Raw genomic sequence first — 17,608 nt, 5'->3', positions numbered from 1 at the left:
ACAAGAAAAGGAAGGCAGCATGAATTCAACTGATAATTGTGCCTGTATTTGTAGAAAGAACACTGCAATCATGTCGTCTTTAAAACAGGAATATTCTGTCAGCTGTACCTTCTGAGCATCTGTGTGTGTTTTTAATAGACAGATAAGCAGGCGTGCAAACCAGTGACCATGCTGAAGCAGTGTGCTTGTGTACTCTGTGTCCAGTGTATTTGGTACACAAAATACTGCTGAAGGCCTCAGTTAAAGTGTTTGTAGGAGTATGATTATACAAATATGCTGTGCTGGTGTGTGAGTTATATTTCCTGTGTGACCATTTTAACACAGCTGAGAGACGCAGACATACGACTAAATACAAAGACAGACTTGAGTACAGGTAGGTGAGATTGAGAGGAAAACTTACTGTCCAACTCATACTGGACCAGACTTGAGTCACTGAGGTTACAGATACTGTAGGGGGCTGTAGGGGAGAGGTAACAGTAAAAGTTAAATTAGAAGAAGGCAGTGCAGAGACTCCATTAAAGGTGTGTAGTCTGTGTTATAGCACTATATTCAATGCAGCAGCCATTGTTAAAAATGTCAGAGGATAAGTTAGAGGATACGATTTATATAAATCACTAATTTATCACCAATGTGCTTAATTTATGGAGCATGTTTCTAAACATCGAGGTAAAATTGTCGTATACTATTACTACAAGGTGGTGTCGTTGTTGTGAAGAGAAAAGGATTCCCACAGTCTCGCACTGCGATGCAAAATTACAGACTAATTTTCTCAGGAACAGCAATACAAACAGATCGACTGCTCAGTAAACCTAATATTAGCTGCAGCTGATACTACCACTGATCACACACTGTGGATAATCGGGACCGGCAGGGATCCTGAATAGGCCTGTGTGAAAGTTTCTCTCTGCTGACTCATATAGACGTAACATGGACACTGTGCATAGTCATAGTTCTCCATCAAAGTGTTGGGAAACGGCACATTCACAGCACTGTACGTGCAACATACCCACAGTTGTCCCGTAACATGTAATTAAGTGTGACAAACTGTGTTTTGTGTCGGCTGCACTTTCTCACCAGTGAGATCAGCCCAGGTGGACATGCTGCTGATGGCGTGAACAGAGTAGCTGCGTAGACGGTCGTAGAGCAGCTCACGGTATCTGATCCGAAAACCAAGGAGGATTCCATTGATCTTCTCCTCAGAGGGGGGCTTGGTGTCATTTAAAAAACAACCAAAAAAACAGTCACGTGGAATGTTGAACACTTAAGTCTTTTAGTACTACAAAATAAATAGTGGTATCCTTCACAATAAAGTTCCTCTTTGTTACAAATCCTTTCTGGTTTTTAGTCAGTAAACTGAAGAGACCTGCTGGTGAAAGTAAACATGGGGAAGCAGCAAACAACTACCACTCTATCCTTATAAACGCTACAAGGGTTCTCCATAAAAGTGAAATTGTTGCATGCAGCCTCCTGTCTTTTTTTCTTTATGACCTGTTAATTTGGCTGAGAGTGTGAGAAAGGTTATTTTTTTATTAGCCAAAATAGTGTGTGTAAAAGTGAGTACCATCCAGGCTGTGTGTACAGGCCTTTCCTTGGTCTCACAATTAGAGGCTACTTTTCTCAGAATTTAGTGCAGTCTGGGAACAATGAAACTGAAAAAATGCAGCCACAATGTCTGGACTCACTCACCTGCCAGCGGATCAGCACGGATGTTGTTGTGTGCGGAGTGACGGAAAGGATTGCAGGGGCTTCGTCGGGCGCTGATAAAAAAGAAAAAGCAAGATAAATGAGCTCAATTGACCTTAAAATGTGCTCATTTCATGATGCCTCATCTGTCCCTGTGCAGTGGCATTCATGGGACATAAAATCAGAGGAGCTACAAAAGAACAGCCACTGACGGATGAGTCAAAAATAGCAGCTGGAAGGATCAGTGGAGCAAACGTCTCCTTGGTGGGAAAATGTTGCCAGGGTTTTTAATGCTGCCCTTATGTCCAATGGTAACTGAAGACATTGCATTACATCACCAGGGGCCTTTGCCAATCGTGTCTAAACAATTGGATAATTTATACAGTTGACAGTTAACTCTTTTGACTGTTTCAAGAAGCAGCCATATGCCTTCACTTATGCAACAAGAATAAATTACAAAATGCTGAATGTAATTCAAACCCCACTATAGAAAGTTGGTAAAGGAAAAATGGAATGAGAAGAAAAAGGCAGTTCAAAAAAGTTGAGACGGAGGAAAAAGCAATGATTAGTATCTACAGTTCCTAAATGAATTAAAAGTTCTCATAATAGAAATAGGGATGTAACTCAATGGGAAACTCGCATCTGTCCAAACTTTTTGATGTGGATGATAGGTATCAATTTCTTTATTAGCAACATATTTTCATGACTATGAGTTTAGCTTTGTTCAGTAGTTTGGTTGATCCCATGACTTATATTTACATATACCCCATATCATCCAAGGCACCAAGGGGAGGGTACACTCCAGACAACTGAACATAGTTACTGGAACTAGAAAAAAAATAAATCATTGGGATATCCTCCAGTTACACAATAGTAAAAAGTACCAGTAAAAAGCAGTAATCTAGCAGCAGAGAAGAAACTAACAGTCTGGAACCATTGTTGATTATGTAGCTTGTTTAGCTTGTAATGTTCATATATTTAGTCTAATTTCTATAGACCATATAAATAAAATAGTCTTTCCAGATTAAATGTTCATTACTGAATTCTTGTAAAATAAATGTATGTCACATTTCTATACTTCATATTGAATAAATGAGTTTATATTGAATGGATTAATTGAAACCCTGACATTTTTACAGTTGAGCAGATTAGATGGGCGATTTATTTGATTCAGCTGTGATTGGTTAGATGTGAAGGGATGTTTACAGTCTAAGTAGCATCAGAATGGCCTTTAATATTTAATAATAACATAGTAGCACAGCTTAATGAAACTGGATGTGTTAACTAAAATCTTACCATCCTGTAGGGTGGTGATGGCCTCACTCTCCTGGCTGTACTCACTGTCCCCTATGTCATTGGTGGCTTTAACTCTGAACCGATACGACGTGAAGGGCTTTAGCCTTAGAGAGGACAGAGGTACAAACACATTCATCTTAATGAGAGACTACTGTGCCTCAGATCCTACAACACTTCAACGAGTAACATACATCAAAAAGACATTTCTGCATGGAGACAGGTAGAAGCTTGCACACAAACCATTACATATCCTAAACCAGACTGTAATCAGACAGGAGTTGTCTCCCAAGTAAATCATTCTTAGTGAATACTAGCTTCAAGTTGGTTCATCTTTACCTGGAGACTATGTAGGAGGCTGACTCGTGGTTGACAGATGCAGAATGGACAGTCCAGTTGTTCTCAGGAAGCTCTTTAAGCTGCACTGTGTAGTAACGAACAGGGGACAGGCCATCACTGCCCGGCTCCCAGGACAACAAAACCTGACGGGCCTGAACGTCCTTCTGAAGAACCGTGGGTCGACTGGTCGGCTGTGGACGTGCTGGAAAAATAGAACAAAGATAAAGGCTTGTTAAAAACACAGCATGGAGTCAAAACAAGTGGCAACAAAATGATGAAGTTACACGTTCTGCCACTGTGAAAAACAGATTTGTTATTTTCTTATTGTTCACACACAGTCACATCGTTTCACAGACAAGGTACAAAGGTGTAGAGCAAAGAGCTGCTAACAAAATATAGCTGCCATATACACAGTCGCCAACATGCCTTGAAGGAAGCAGACACATTGATTCACTGTGGAGATTACGTCAGAGTGTGTGATTGACACCCGAAGGGCACAAACACTGTGTAGGAAAGACATGTGGTCACTGGAGCGTTAAGTGAGAATGAAGTCAGGGCTATGAAGACATGCCATTGTAAAGATCACACAGCTGGTTCTGGTGTGTCTGTTCTCCCAGAGCTATATATATATATACACCTCTAACAGTTTATAATTTTCTCTCTTGCTGCCACAGTTTTAAATATTACCACACTTTGTTAAACATGAGTACAGATACTGATGCTGTATCAAATGTACAGAACACACACACAGTACGTTTGTGTTTACCTCTTTTCTCTGTAGTGACTACCAGGGCCTCCGCAGCCTCACCCCAACCTTTCCGGGTCTGTGCTGTGATTCGGAACACATAGATGGACTCTGGCTTCAGGCCGGTCACCGTGTACTGGCGAGCGCTGGGGCTTAGCACGTCTACTGTGGCCATGTTGCTATTGGTGGAGTTGAGGTGGTACGTGATCTGGTAGGCTGGAGAAAGACATGCAGACAAACAACTTCTTATTCTGTATATTGGTGAATTAAATTAGGGTGGAGAAATTTATTTTTGTTTTGTTTTTTAAGGATTCCTTGTTTGTATCTGATTTTTCCAGCCGATACAACAGCAGCTTTGTCCTGTCAGAAATAATTAATTCAGCATCTGCTGCTGCATGCTGCTGTGTGGCTCTGTCTTATTTTGCAGTTTAAAAATGAATGATCTGACAGATGTTTAATGAATCAAACACTCCAATGGGATTTCCCTATTAGTTAATACAAGAATTGGACTCCCTCTACAGCTATTCTGGAAGATAACAAGATCTGAGTTCCTCCACCTCATATTACCCATAAGTCCATCAAATTAAAAAAGAAAACTAAGAGACATCAAGAGTCTCCAGGAAGTGAACCTTTTGGGACCGAGGGTCCACTGAATATGAGCAACGGATACGTTTCATTGACTTAATAGATCAATAGGAGGACATGCTGTTGTGCATGTGATACTAACCAAGTATGATGCCGTTGGGCTGTGAGGGTGACTGCCAAATGAGGCGAACTGAAGTGGTCCGGACCTCAGGGAAAAGGATACCAACTGGAGGTCCAGGCACTGCAGAAAAGGGAAATTAATACAGAGTTAATGGTTTCTGTAGATGTCATTTGTTGACAGAATTAACAACCAACTTTTTTTTTTTACACGACGTCACTTGGAGTTGTGAACCACAGCTTAATCTAAAGACATACCATCATCCAAAGTTCTTTCCAGGATGGGTGGAGAACTGGGCCGGCCGTCTCCTATCCGAGTGAAGGCTACAACTTGTATCTCAAACAGAACATATTTTCCCAGACCAGTTAGCTGGACGCTGTGGGTGGCGTTTCCTTCCACTGTCCAGAAGCGGACTGCGCTGTCAGAGTCCTTCTCTTTGTACACCACCTGGTCCGTAGGGGGAGACAGGAGATCAGGGAAATGAATTCCTATAACGTTTTATGTTCTGCCTAAAAAAGCTGGCAGTAACATTTATAGATGTATTTCACTGCAGAGCAAATAAAACCAAAGGCAGGAGATGATTAAAAAAAAAGAACAAAACAGACCTTGTAGCCCAGAATGAGACCGTTTCTGTCTGGCTCTGGAACTTCAAACCAGCGCACTAGGATGCTGCTGGAGGTCGTGGCAAAGGCTGACACGTTGGTGGGTCCACAGGAGGGAACTGTGAATCAAAAGGAAACAGAGTAAAAACACTGTGCACCAATAGGCCATTGTTTGCCATAGATTCTGAAAAACACAATTTTCCACACTACAGTTGTGCGTATTCATCATGTGGATGTGGATGTGGGTGTGTGGCAGAAAAGCTGATTGAGAGAAGCTGCGGTTTTATCATTTGTGTTTGTTTGCACACATCGGCTTTGATATTGTGGTGTTCCCTGCAGGGCTGGGAGAAAGAGAAAGGATTGCTGGTATAGGTCGTCTCTCTTCCTTGGCACTTATCCCCCGACAGAATGGACTGATTCCTAAGAATTTGCTGGAGTAAGTGGAAAAAAAGAGAGCAGGAATTCCACATTCAAGTCCATGTGTTCTCAATTTCCTCATGCTCCTTCCTTTACTCCTTCCTCAGTACTTCACTACTGGTGAGGAGGGGAAAGTGTTCTGAAATAGAGGAGGGGCTGCTACAAGGAGGGCATCTGTGTTGGAAAACTTTTACGTCTAACATAAAGCAAAGTGCGAACTACAACTCTGTTTCTTTGGTCCAAGGTGTTTAGGCACGTTTTCCCTCAATAAATCAGTATTGTTCACAGCAGATGAATGTAGTGGAGCTGCTAACTCACCAGACTCTCTGGTCCGCCCTCTGACCGGCGGGCTCCAGGGCCCTGTTCCAATACCGTTGACAACCTGCACTCTGACTTCATACTCCGTCCACTCCTCCAAGTCCTCTATGGTAAATTCTCTCTCCAGACGGTCAGCAATGACATGGATCAGTGCCCGGGCCTGTGACCCTACACGGGAGTACTGAACTCTGTAGCCCACCTGCTCTGCATTCCCATTGTATTCCCATTCAGGCACAGGCTGAAATGAAGAAAAGGGAGAAAGGACAGGAATGAGTGGTTAATATGTCTTGACAGAAACAGTGAATACACAAACCAGCAGATCTGATGATTTACCATCCATCGTAGCCAGAGGCTGGTCTCACTTGCAGTACGCAGAGTAACATTGACAGGAGCCATGTCAGGAGGAGCAGGGAGGGTCTGGATTCTTCTAGAAGGCTGGCTAGCAGGGCTGGTTCCAACTATGTTCACCTGGCGCATGCGGAACCTGTGTAGTATTTAGAGTTATGCATTATGAGAGGATAACTTTGCCAAGAGGAAAGTTCTTTTTCAACAGAAAGCAGAATGGGTCCAGATGTGTCTAGACGTGTTGGTGTAATTGCAGTAATCACCCACTTACATTACTGACTGTCAACTGAGTACATCACACTGATTATGAACACAAAAGGAATATGCTAAGAGCACAGACAGTTTATTTGTGTTTTGTCACGGGTGTGCAAAACCAAAACAAAAAAAAAAAACAACCTAAATCTTAACATCTACTGTAATGTAAAGTGGCAACACTGATTACAAAGTGATGAAAACTATAGCTTTCCAAGGTCTGCAGGGACTGTCTCTGTGAAATGGTAATGGATTGTGATGATGGAAAAAGCAGATGGCAGTGCAATAATGAATGCTTGTAAATTAGAGAAAATTATCACTACCCCCCCCCCCCCATCTTTAGTCCAAAACTGTAGAAATATGCACTTCACTTATATGATCAAATTAACAAGTTACTGGCAAACAACACGTTTTAGATCACTGTTCTACGACAGTGTGTTCTGAACATCCTCTGTGCTTCTTATTACTAGAGTATTTTCGCACATTTACTTTGTAAACACAGCTTATTGAATATCATTCAGAGTCACGGCTCTTGTTTGGTAGCATTTATAAATTCTAACTATGAAAATCTTTTCAGACGTGCTTTTTAAGACTATGTCAAGATAAAACAAAGGAAAGTGGAATTTTATGACACAAAACGGTTTATGTGCAACAGGTAGATCAGCAAGTGATTGTTTAACTCCAGAAAATGCCCAAAATTAGAAAACATTTTCTGAGGTTTGAATTTCTTAAAAGTGGATTGCAGATTCCACTCCCACTTTCCCCCTGAGCTCCTCTCACAGTCATCACTCCTCCACTGGAATGGGTTGATGTGTAAAATGCACATGGCTGTCTGTATATGTACACCACCCGTGACAACCACGCTGATTCTATAATTAGAGATTACAAAGGTGAAAAGGTGAATGTCAGGTGCAATCACCTGTGTGAGTCGTATATATTTAGAACAAATATAATTAGGCATTTGCTGAATGTGTATTCATTAGCAAAAGCAGTGTCTGTTAGGTTACCTGTAGAAGGTGTATGGGTTGAGCCCAGGTACATCTAATGAGCGGGCTTCAGGTTCATTGGTCACCTGGTGGACCATCACCCAGTCCTCGTTTTCTCCTACAACACCAACCTTGGACAGAGACACACAGAAGGTATTAAAAAAACATTTGACCTTTAAAACACACCATTAAATCAATATGTTTAAAACTAGGAGCTGCAGGACTGCAACAAATCGGCCTCACCTGAGCCTCCACCTGCCATCGCGATATGGAGGTCTTGCCGTCATAGCCAGGTTTGAACTGCAGGATGACAGAACGTGGGCCGATGTTGGTAATAGCCATGTTGGTAGGAGGACCAGGGAGTTCTGAGGAGGAGCAGAGAGTGTGAAAATCAAAAGAGTTTTACATTTTGAAAAGGTTTCTTCTTGTAAAATCTATCAACAACAGCTCCCTCTGCTGGTTGTACAGATACTACAAAAATGTATTCCAGCAGTTCAACTTGAATTCTTATATTGTAAGTTCAACTTCCCCAAAAGAGGATTGAATTGAATTTTAAAAATGCTTACACACTGTGCACAACCGTGAATCGTGAACCGTGAATGTCAATTACACTGCAGTCATCTAGACCTATGGATTACATCTGATATTCTGTTGTTTATACTTGAGCTCAGTAAATAGGAAATACATTCATACTCAAAAACTCTGGGTGAGAAAACAACCTGGCAACGATGAATATATAAAGAAACAGCAATTCTAAGCAGAGGAATGTTATATTTGACTGCCGGTGATGGGTGTTCATCTGTGTAGTTGTGCCACGACTGCTGCACTCATACATAATTAATTCTTCATCTCTTATTTTTCACATTATGCTTCCCCGGGGACAAACTCAACACCTACCAGAATGTACTTCTGTTTTGGAATTCAATATAATTCACATAAATCTGAAGATATGAACGTTAGAGAATGACGTATGGGAGTGTGGACAGAGGCCCTATTATTAAAGATAAAATAGAACCACACCTGCAGGGATAAAGAGCTAGTTTCACTTCAATCTGTGTGTGTTGATCTGAAATGGTAACAGAATGCAGGTCCTACACCATGTCAGTGTTTGACCTACACATTACTCAGGTGGTTAAGAGCTGGATCACTGCAAATACAGGTGAAAGTTTACTTCACACATATAGGGCTGAGAGGACGATGACTGCTACTTCTCCAGCCTCCACTCAGATTAACAGCCCGTCATTTCACAGGTTTTCACTGAGGTCCAGGCTTTAATTGACATGAGCATTGTAATTCTATTAGACTGCTTTGCAAAAACTGAAATCGTTAAACTCCTTAGCTATCCTTAATGCTCCTGTGGGAGCTCTTATTCAGTGAGTTTAAGGGTGAGGTGAGGGGGTAGATATATAACTTTTAGTGTCTAACTATTTTCTGTCTCTGCTGAAGTGACCTGGGTTTGACTTCTGTGTGCCTGGCGCCAGAAAACACACTAGGCATTGGCCAAGTTTTATACAAAGCAGTAAAACAGCAGAAAATAGTCATGAAGACCAGGAATAAAAAATAATTAATTGCCATGATGTCATCAAGAATGAGCTGGGCTAGAGTCTTTAAATAAAAAATGAAATAAAAATGTATATCACAATGTACAGTATGAACACTTTATAAAGAAACGTTGGTACAGATATGCTGTATGTGAGTGCACAACCTACAAGAATGCTCTTGCAAAACAAGGATTATTTTTCAAAGTTGACATTATTAACACGGTTAGAATGTCTGGGACATTATGGTGATAAGAAATAGACCTGTAAATATCTGTCTGATTTCTTTCAGTTTCTTATTTTAATTGTATATAATGATTGATTTTTCATTTTCATCTATTCAACCAGATTATTTGTAGGTAAGATGCTAAAAGTGAACAACACATCTGCAGAATTCAAATCTACATTAAATTGTTAATGAATGAATGAATTGTTTAGAAAAATCTGTTCTTAGTCTTACAAATACTGACATGCAAATTATATTATTCTGTTCTGTTCTAAATAGTATATCCATCGTCAGTTGTTGTAGAAATCCTGTCCCACTCTCACCTCCCTATTATTTCTTTCGACAGTTTGGTTACTGACCTGGTGGGACACCAGAGGAGATGGTTGATGATGACAGCTGGCCCTGGCCTTTGGAGGTCATGCCTGCCACTTCAATGGTGTAGGTGGTGAGAGCAGTGAGTCCTGTGACTCTATAATCTAAGGTGACGTTGGGTAGGTAGTGAGTGACTCTGGTGTTAGTGCGATTGAATTCCTCCCATGAAATACGATAACCTGAAAAACAGCAGTGATATATCGTCAATGAAGACAGGAAATAATCCTAAATAATCATTTTACTTCAACACTGACTGTGAGGGAAGAAAACGAATAAACATCGTCCAAAAATTTTAAAATATTACATTAAATCACACAGCCTTTCAAGGTAATGCAGTTGACTCCATGGCCGGCAGCTCTTTTCACGTGATTGTATTAAAACATTATGCTGCATTTCCTCTCAGATCAATATTATCAGTTGATATGTATGTGTTTCTCATAACAATCTGCACATTATAGTATTTCTGAGAAAGAAATCTTGCTAGATCTAGTAAATACTAAAAAGACTTTTTTTTTATTTGAAAGTATGTGTTTCACCCTGGGCTGTCAGTAAACAGATATCTGTGTTTTTGAGTTGACTAATTCTCCCATTATGTTCCAAAAGCATGTTGTTTAACTAAATCATATTAATCAGTGCACAAACCTAAAATACTTGTACATCGGAAAAGTCTTTTAAAAGCACCATCTATTCTAGAAGTTATGAGAAAAAGAGATTTTTTTTCAGGTGCACCAACATTCTTTGTTTCAACTTATTTAATTGTCTCTCTGGGGAGGTTTGTCTGAAAGAAATGCCTTTGAGTAAGAGACTTACGTGCAGAGCTTGGACAAAGACCTGAGCTACACAGCTGCAATTACTTTTTTGCTGTTTTATAAGTGTGGGTGTCTTGCTGTTGTAGCTTTGTGACCTAAATCAACAGCAAAATATAAAGTAGAGGTGCTAAATGAAACCAGCTGCAGAGCTAATGTGTAGCACGGTCACCAAATGAGGCCAAACACCTGCTAAAAATTTGAAGCTTCATCTTAGTTGTGCCTCCTGCAATTGTGTCCTTCACCGTTTCAGATCGGGAACAATGGAAAAGTACCTGTGAGGATTCCATTCTTCTCACTGGGATCACTCCAGCTGACTTTGAGGGAAGTGTCTAGAATCTCGGTAAAACTCAGGTGACCCACTGGTCCAGGAGCTAAACAAGAAGGACAAAGGATTAGGATCAGGGCCAAGTGGTTTAGAGATGGGAATATTAAAAATAAAATGATAACATGAACCTGATTCTTAAGACCTAGCAAACAAATACACCAACTTTGAGTGAGTGTTGGTAAGGACATCCAGCATATTTAACTTTACGTCGTGTTAACAGAAAGGGACAAAGCATGAACAAAACTTCTCAGATTTTCAAAGAGCTCAGTTCTAAATAGTCTTTAGAAGACTAAAAACCTGCAACAATAGGCTTCAGGCCAAGGTTTTACTTACAATGCACTTAGCTGAGAAGCAGGTCGAGGAAATTCTTCAAATTAGCACAAAAGATTTGCCAAGGGTTTTTTAAAGGTCAGATTGAAAAAAAGCGTATGTTATTGAATTTTAACCAGAAAAAGCAGGGATTAGCAGCAAAACTTAAAAAGTAGCTTTAATGTATGTATAACTTAATAAATACATTCAACAACAAAGAAAGTCGGGGTGAAACTTGTGATAGATAGTTAGACAATGTGACAGGAAGGTGATAAGTAGCTACAAGAATTTAATTCGGAGAAAGAATTGTCAAGTTGCCAAGGATTTTTCTTCAGGCAAGTTTTCTGACATATTTAGTCAAAACTGAAAAGAAAAAAAAAAGCGCTTCACAATAGGGCCCACTACTGATGAGTTATTAGACTTTGCTGCACAGTAAGTGAAAGCCTTTTGTATTTGAACAGTGTCTGTCAAAAAAGTTGACAAGTTAAAGTAAATTACGAGTTTTACAATTACGAGTCAGCCTAATAAAATCTCAGGAGCCCGTTCCATAATTATAATGGCAGTGTCTGGATGCAGCCTACACTCATTTATTAGAAGGTGTCTAAAAATCGTTCCACTTGAGAAATGGATTTTTGCCCAATGATACTCAGTGTTCCACCAAAGCAGAAAGAAAATAGGAGTAGAAAAGTCACATACTGTCCTCGTGTGTCCTCAAAGCTTTGGGCGGGCTGCGGGGGCCGTCTCCAGGCGTAGTGAAACACAGCACCGAGGTGTAATACTCAGTGAACTTCTTCAGACCTGTCACGTATCCTACATGGACGCTATCCTGGAAGTTAGGTCGCACTGTTACCATAGTAACCTGGTCCTCTCTGCTGGGCTCCCAAGCCATCAACTAAGCAGGAAAAGAAAAAAATATATATAAGAAATTTACACAGAGAGTCAGGAACAAAGCAGCTCATCATTTTTAAATAACAACTCTCACACATTTACTCTGACAAAACTAACAGTTGTGTCTCCCTTTGGTAATTCCTGAGCCACTCTTGGAGTTACTTTGCATCATTACTTTGCCAAATATATTAAGAAAGATGCTCCAAACCTGCTTTGATTAGAGGAGAGTGCAGTAGTTACACAGTGCTCTGAGACAGGAGGAGTGGGAGGTTTGATACTCAGGAGATTCATGATCACACACCGTTATGCAGGTTAATTGCAAACCGTATAACCTATACAAACGGGGCCTTGGTCGCCCAATTAGGTGCTGAGGTAATGACTCCCAGTAGCACGTCTATTAGGTTCATTTTCACCTTCTGAGGTGGCGGGGCAAGTGAGGAGTTGGCAAAAGGATGTCAGAAAAACAAAAGTTTCAGTTCTATCTCTGCTTTTTTATATAAAAAAAGTCCTCTTCTGCCTGAGATTATATCACCTTCCATATTTCCTCTTTCTCATTTCCCTTCCAGTTTCTGTCCCTGGACAAAAGAGGTTACTAAGCATTCAGACCTGGTCTGTACTAGGGTTTTCACAATACAGTTTTGTTTTTACAAACCAATGGCTAGTACACAATACTGATCCGATGAAGCTCAACAAAAAAAGTGACTTAGTGATATAAAAGTCTCATTTATCCAATGTAACTAATAAGATACATAAGTGTATTCAGAGCTAAGGCAGTGTTTTGTTAAACTGCTGATTGTAACAGAACAAATCTTACAGTAAATCTCCTGCCTATGTACCTGACATTGTTGAGATACTAAAATAACCATCAGGGCATAGAGACACTGGAGGAAAAAATATACAGCAGTATACTAGTATTGATATTGGTGCATCTAGTTTGTACAGTAAAATGACTGTCACGTCGTAAGGCCTATAGAGTGTCATTATACAAAGAGACAAAATGGAGTGAAAAAAGGAACAACCCAGCCATGACATAATTAAGTCTCGACAGAGTCGGTGGAAAAATAAAACCATACCACGGATGTGGTTTTATGATTCCCTGTGGCTGACATTTGTTTCAGTGAAGTATACATAAGAGACAGAGAGATGGACTCCATTCAAGAGCCAGTGACAAAATAATGAAGACATTAATCACTCTGCACACGCAGCTTCACAATAAAACATATGAAAAATGGTGGGACAGATAAAGAGAATGACCTCAGACTGACAAATGGGAAGACCCAGTCCATCGTTCAAAATGGCAACAAATATCTTTCGCCCCATGGCTCTTCTCGCTGTCTTGCTACACTGGATACATGATTCTACAAGTTCTCCTCTGACAGATCACTCGATGAAAGTGATGGCTGCTTGAGATGGCAATTCGGGAGCTACTGACCTTGTAGCCCTGGTTGATGCCATTGATGAACTGAGGGTTAGGAGCTGTCCACATGAAGCGAATAGTTGTGGAGTTGACTGACTCGGCCTGAACGTTTCCGGGGGCAATGGTGGGAACTGCGATGCACAGAAAAACAAAGAAAAGTGTCAGACTATGAGGAGTTCTAAGGGAGAAGGAGAAGAGTAGAAGTTGAAGGCCAAAAAACACAAGTCTGTCAGTGTGTGAAAGCCTGCCTGCGTATATTTTGATGTCAGTATTGATCAGTGAGGCACAGGTCAGGGCAGACGCTGCCATCACTTTCTGATGACACTAACATCTAATACCAGGAGTATGTGACAGTGTGTGACAGGATGAGCTGTTTATGGATTTAAGGTGAGGCATCACTCTGTTCTTCTGCTGTTATAAAATCCCATTTCCTTTATTTTTCACCTACATTATGTTAGACGTTAGAACACAGAACAGCCTATTATTGAACATTATTGTCATAACATTACAAATCAGATCATTTTTCTATCTGTGGCATAAATTAAGAATATGTTGAAATTAAAATAATTGAGTCTTTTTGTTGCCCCTTTGCATGGTAAATAATTGAATCACAGTGGAATGTTTCTAAATCAATCATAAGTCCCCTCACCTCCTTGCAGGGTCCACTCAGTGACCTTGTGGCTGAATGTACCCAGACCTGCTCCATTGTAGGCAGCCACCTCGATCTCATAGTTAGTCCAGATAATTAGATCCTCCAGCAGCAGGTTGGTCACATCTGGGCTGGTGATATTTTTATGTTGGTAGTCGACTGGTAAACCAGTGAGACGGTACCTGTAATTATGGACAACAAAAGAAACCAGGTCTTTGAAGAAGAAGAAACATACTGCCAAAACCTTTGAGTCATGACTGCAGTATGCCAAAGCCCCTGGTAGGGGGAGACAGCGCACCAGTTTAAAAGGCAATTAAAAGACCCCCTGACAGCACCGACTGTAGTCTGCTTCATATAATTGGGAAAGGATAAAAAAGCCATGGAAAGCAAAGCTAATTACATGTGTACATGGTTTACAGACAGTGTGTCTTGTAGCTGGTTGACTATGTTAATAAACTTTTTTTTTGGACACACCACTTATTAAACTCTATTTTTCTGTCAAACTCATTATTTTTAATAGCAGTGGTGTGATGTAACACTGTTGGAGGTCTTGAGTGGAAAGCAACATATTTCACTTTAATCTTGCAGCCCACTGTTATAAGACAATGGACTAATTTGGGTGGGTGGGTATGCAGATATGTAGATAAACTGCGGGGGCATGTGATTTTACTGTTGCATTTGTGGTAAAAGGTGGAATAAAAATTATAAAATGACATTCTATGCCACACCATATCATTTTATTCATTCATCTTTTACTGCTTTGTACATTTCAAGGTTTAGGTGGGGGCTGGAGCCAATCACAGCAATCATCAAGCAAAGGCAGGGGACACACTGGACAGTTCTCCAGTCCATTACAGGGGCACACACAGAGACAAACAAGCATTTACACTAACATTCACACCTCAATACAATCAAACTACTCATCTGCTGGCTGTAAGGTTATTTGTTCTAATAGAATTATCTGTTCTTTAGAATTCAAAGAAAAAAAAAAGGTTTGTGTTACCGGATCATGTAACCTCTCAGGATGCCATTTTGGTGGCTTTCAGGTGGAGGCTGCCACTGGATCATGATGGACTGGTTGGTTCGCCCACTAGCGATGACATTCTGAGGGGCAGCACTCGGTGGCTCCTCTGGTAGAGTGACACTGTGAGGGAAACGAACTGAAGTCAAACACCTTAAACCTCAAACTAAGATCTTGTTTATCTCAGAGACAGTCCTCAGTCTGGAGCTCCTAACACTCATTAACAATCAGCCTCAACTTCAAAAACAAATAGCTCTTTTTAATGCACAGTGCCTACGGGCCTTTGGAGAAAGTGTAAATGAGATATGGGAGTCGGATATGTGGCAGGAGCAAATGGCAAAACGGTTCTATAGCAACTCCCCTGTGACAAACACACAAGTCCTCTTCTTTTTAGGTGTTCAAGTTGCACATTCATTTAATGCATTCCTCTGTACAAAGTGGAAAAGGCATGGCTGCTTCTTTTTTCGTTTTAGCACATGTTCTTAAGACCTCCACAAATAGAGGAGGAGGAGGAGGTGGAAGAAGGTGATGGCAGAGGTGTTAGGTTGTAATAAGGCCGAACAGAATCGCACATGAAACCTAAATCCTTCCGCAGCTTTTAGAATGTGAGAAACCCCCACCAGCAGATGTAGGTGCGCACAAACTTGTGTTTACATATGATCAAGGTTCATGTTTGTGTGTAAGCACATCAGTTCCCTTCAACGCAGTATTGGCTGAAGGACAAAAAGACTTCCTATGCTGCTCCTGTACATTTTATAATAATGCAGTTCAGTTCCACTTTTAGTCATTTTATGGACTTTTCCACCATTTGTCACTGCTACTGCTTGTGTAACACTGTACACTATGGTGCACAGACGAGTGTTTTAGTGACTCTTCTAACAAAAGAAGGGATTAAAAAAAACAGAGTTTGACACGCTCAGTGACTGTGGATGGTAAATTCTCCATTTTGGTGTGATATCTCTTTAGCTCACCGCTCTGTCTCCTTGCTGAACTGCCCCTTGCCCACATCATTAACGGCACAGAGGCGGAACTGATAGGAGCGTGCCGGGATCAAACCATTGACCGTCACTGCCGTGGACTCCGGCTCAATACTGGCCAGCAGGATGGCCCAGGGAGCATCTGAAATCAAAGAGAGTTAAAGTTTTACACCTTGTTCCAAGCAAAGACGATTATGGTTTATTGACATAAGCAACATTTTTTTTTACTTCACCTTTTAAAATCAACTCCCTTAAAATGACTAGTCAAACATATTCCTCTTCCGGATAAAATTGTAAGAGAGTTTTTTTTTTCTCTTTTAAAGCAGTTATTTTGATGATGATGATTCAATGATGAAAATTCAGAACTTTTCGTGCTGTGCAAAAAATCCTATTAAATTTACTGCAGCATTGAGCTGCAGCATTTGTCCCATGGTACATTATTGATAAAATTAGCAACATCTCAAATAATAAATATCTTAAAAATAAATTTGTCCTGATACCATTTTTTTCATATGATACGTACAGACATCTTTGACTTTGGAACACTGGATCAGTATGTTTTCAGTGTACCAAGTACCAATATTTGAAGTCACTCTCAGTCAGTCTCACCCCTCATGATAACGCAGCAGGATAAAAAAGACACAGATGAATGTTAGACATGACTTACTGTTCTCAGACACCTCCAGGATGTAGCGTATGAGTGGACTGTTGCCGTCAAAAGGTTTGGCCCAGACCAGGTCGATGGCTCTTTTTTCAGATGTGCTCAGCATAGCTTTGGGGTTTTCCAGGGCATGGGGCAGCTGCCTGAGGGGTGCAGAATGACAACTTTGATAAATAAAAGAACCTATCCTTTCAGGGCACATCCTCCACAGTGTCTGAGAGCTGCACAGCTTGTCGTTCTTCTCTTTAACGTCTCCCCTCAAATGATTCTGAGCCAAAGATGGATCTTTTATAACAGAGACATCAGTTAGATACATGATAAAATATGGTGGAACAAGACAGCGGAGATGGTTCCTTGTCAAAATGGACACATGGGATAGACAGAACAAGATGGATATCACCAAAGGGGGGAGAAATTGACTGAAAGGCATACGAAGACAGGTAGGAAATAGTGTACGAGGGCATGAATGATCAAGGCCACAGCTGAGGGTTGTTCACTAATCCAGCCATAAATTCACATAAGCAGAGACAAATTCAAGTAAACCTTACAGTCGATGGAAGACTGTAACTCGGTCAAAAAGCTGCTGGTCAGTAAGAAGGTCAGCAACTAAAGACAAAATTGTGTGTCAAACAGAAAGTTAAAGTTTAAATTGAGTCTTGCTGCATTGACTCACTGTGTACCCTAAGAATCAGTACCAAAAAAAACTTCGGAGAAAGGAGAGGCCCCGACATGA

General features: G+C 40.7%; 1 protein-coding gene across 4 annotated transcripts in view; it reads right to left on the bottom strand.

The window, feature by feature from the left end:
- sdk2b (sidekick cell adhesion molecule 2b) overlaps window positions 1-17,608 on the bottom strand; it is a 205,066-nt gene that overhangs the window by 23,058 nt on the left and 164,400 nt on the right. For all 4 annotated transcript variants that reach the window (XM_008314341.3, XM_008314342.3, XM_025057758.1 and 1 more), the window contains 21 exons: window positions 16,882-17,018; window positions 16,209-16,356; window positions 15,220-15,360; window positions 14,217-14,398; window positions 13,583-13,698; window positions 11,959-12,154; window positions 10,901-10,999; window positions 9,807-9,998; window positions 7,927-8,048; window positions 7,705-7,814; window positions 6,434-6,584; window positions 6,101-6,338; window positions 5,369-5,484; window positions 5,021-5,210; window positions 4,788-4,886; window positions 4,082-4,276; window positions 3,316-3,517; window positions 2,980-3,083; window positions 1,687-1,757; window positions 1,075-1,207; window positions 401-457 (listed from right to left, as the gene is read on the bottom strand). In XM_008314341.3, the coding sequence (XP_008312563.1) occupies window positions 401-457; window positions 1,075-1,207; window positions 1,687-1,757; window positions 2,980-3,083; window positions 3,316-3,517; window positions 4,082-4,276; window positions 4,788-4,886; window positions 5,021-5,210; window positions 5,369-5,484; window positions 6,101-6,338; window positions 6,434-6,584; window positions 7,705-7,814; window positions 7,927-8,048; window positions 9,807-9,998; window positions 10,901-10,999; window positions 11,959-12,154; window positions 13,583-13,698; window positions 14,217-14,398; window positions 15,220-15,360; window positions 16,209-16,356; window positions 16,882-17,018 (2,999 nt within the window). The remainder of the gene's footprint in view (window positions 1-400; window positions 458-1,074; window positions 1,208-1,686; window positions 1,758-2,979; window positions 3,084-3,315; window positions 3,518-4,081; window positions 4,277-4,787; window positions 4,887-5,020; window positions 5,211-5,368; window positions 5,485-6,100; window positions 6,339-6,433; window positions 6,585-7,704; window positions 7,815-7,926; window positions 8,049-9,806; window positions 9,999-10,900; window positions 11,000-11,958; window positions 12,155-13,582; window positions 13,699-14,216; window positions 14,399-15,219; window positions 15,361-16,208; window positions 16,357-16,881; window positions 17,019-17,608) is intronic.

Source organism: Cynoglossus semilaevis, chromosome 8 (genome assembly GCF_000523025.1).
Source record: "Cynoglossus semilaevis isolate Cse_v1.0 chromosome 8, Cse_v1.0, whole genome shotgun sequence".
In the NCBI taxonomy this organism is placed as follows: Eukaryota; Metazoa; Chordata; class Actinopteri; order Pleuronectiformes; family Cynoglossidae; genus Cynoglossus; species Cynoglossus semilaevis.
This window is presented reverse-complemented; position numbering and strand designations above follow the sequence as displayed.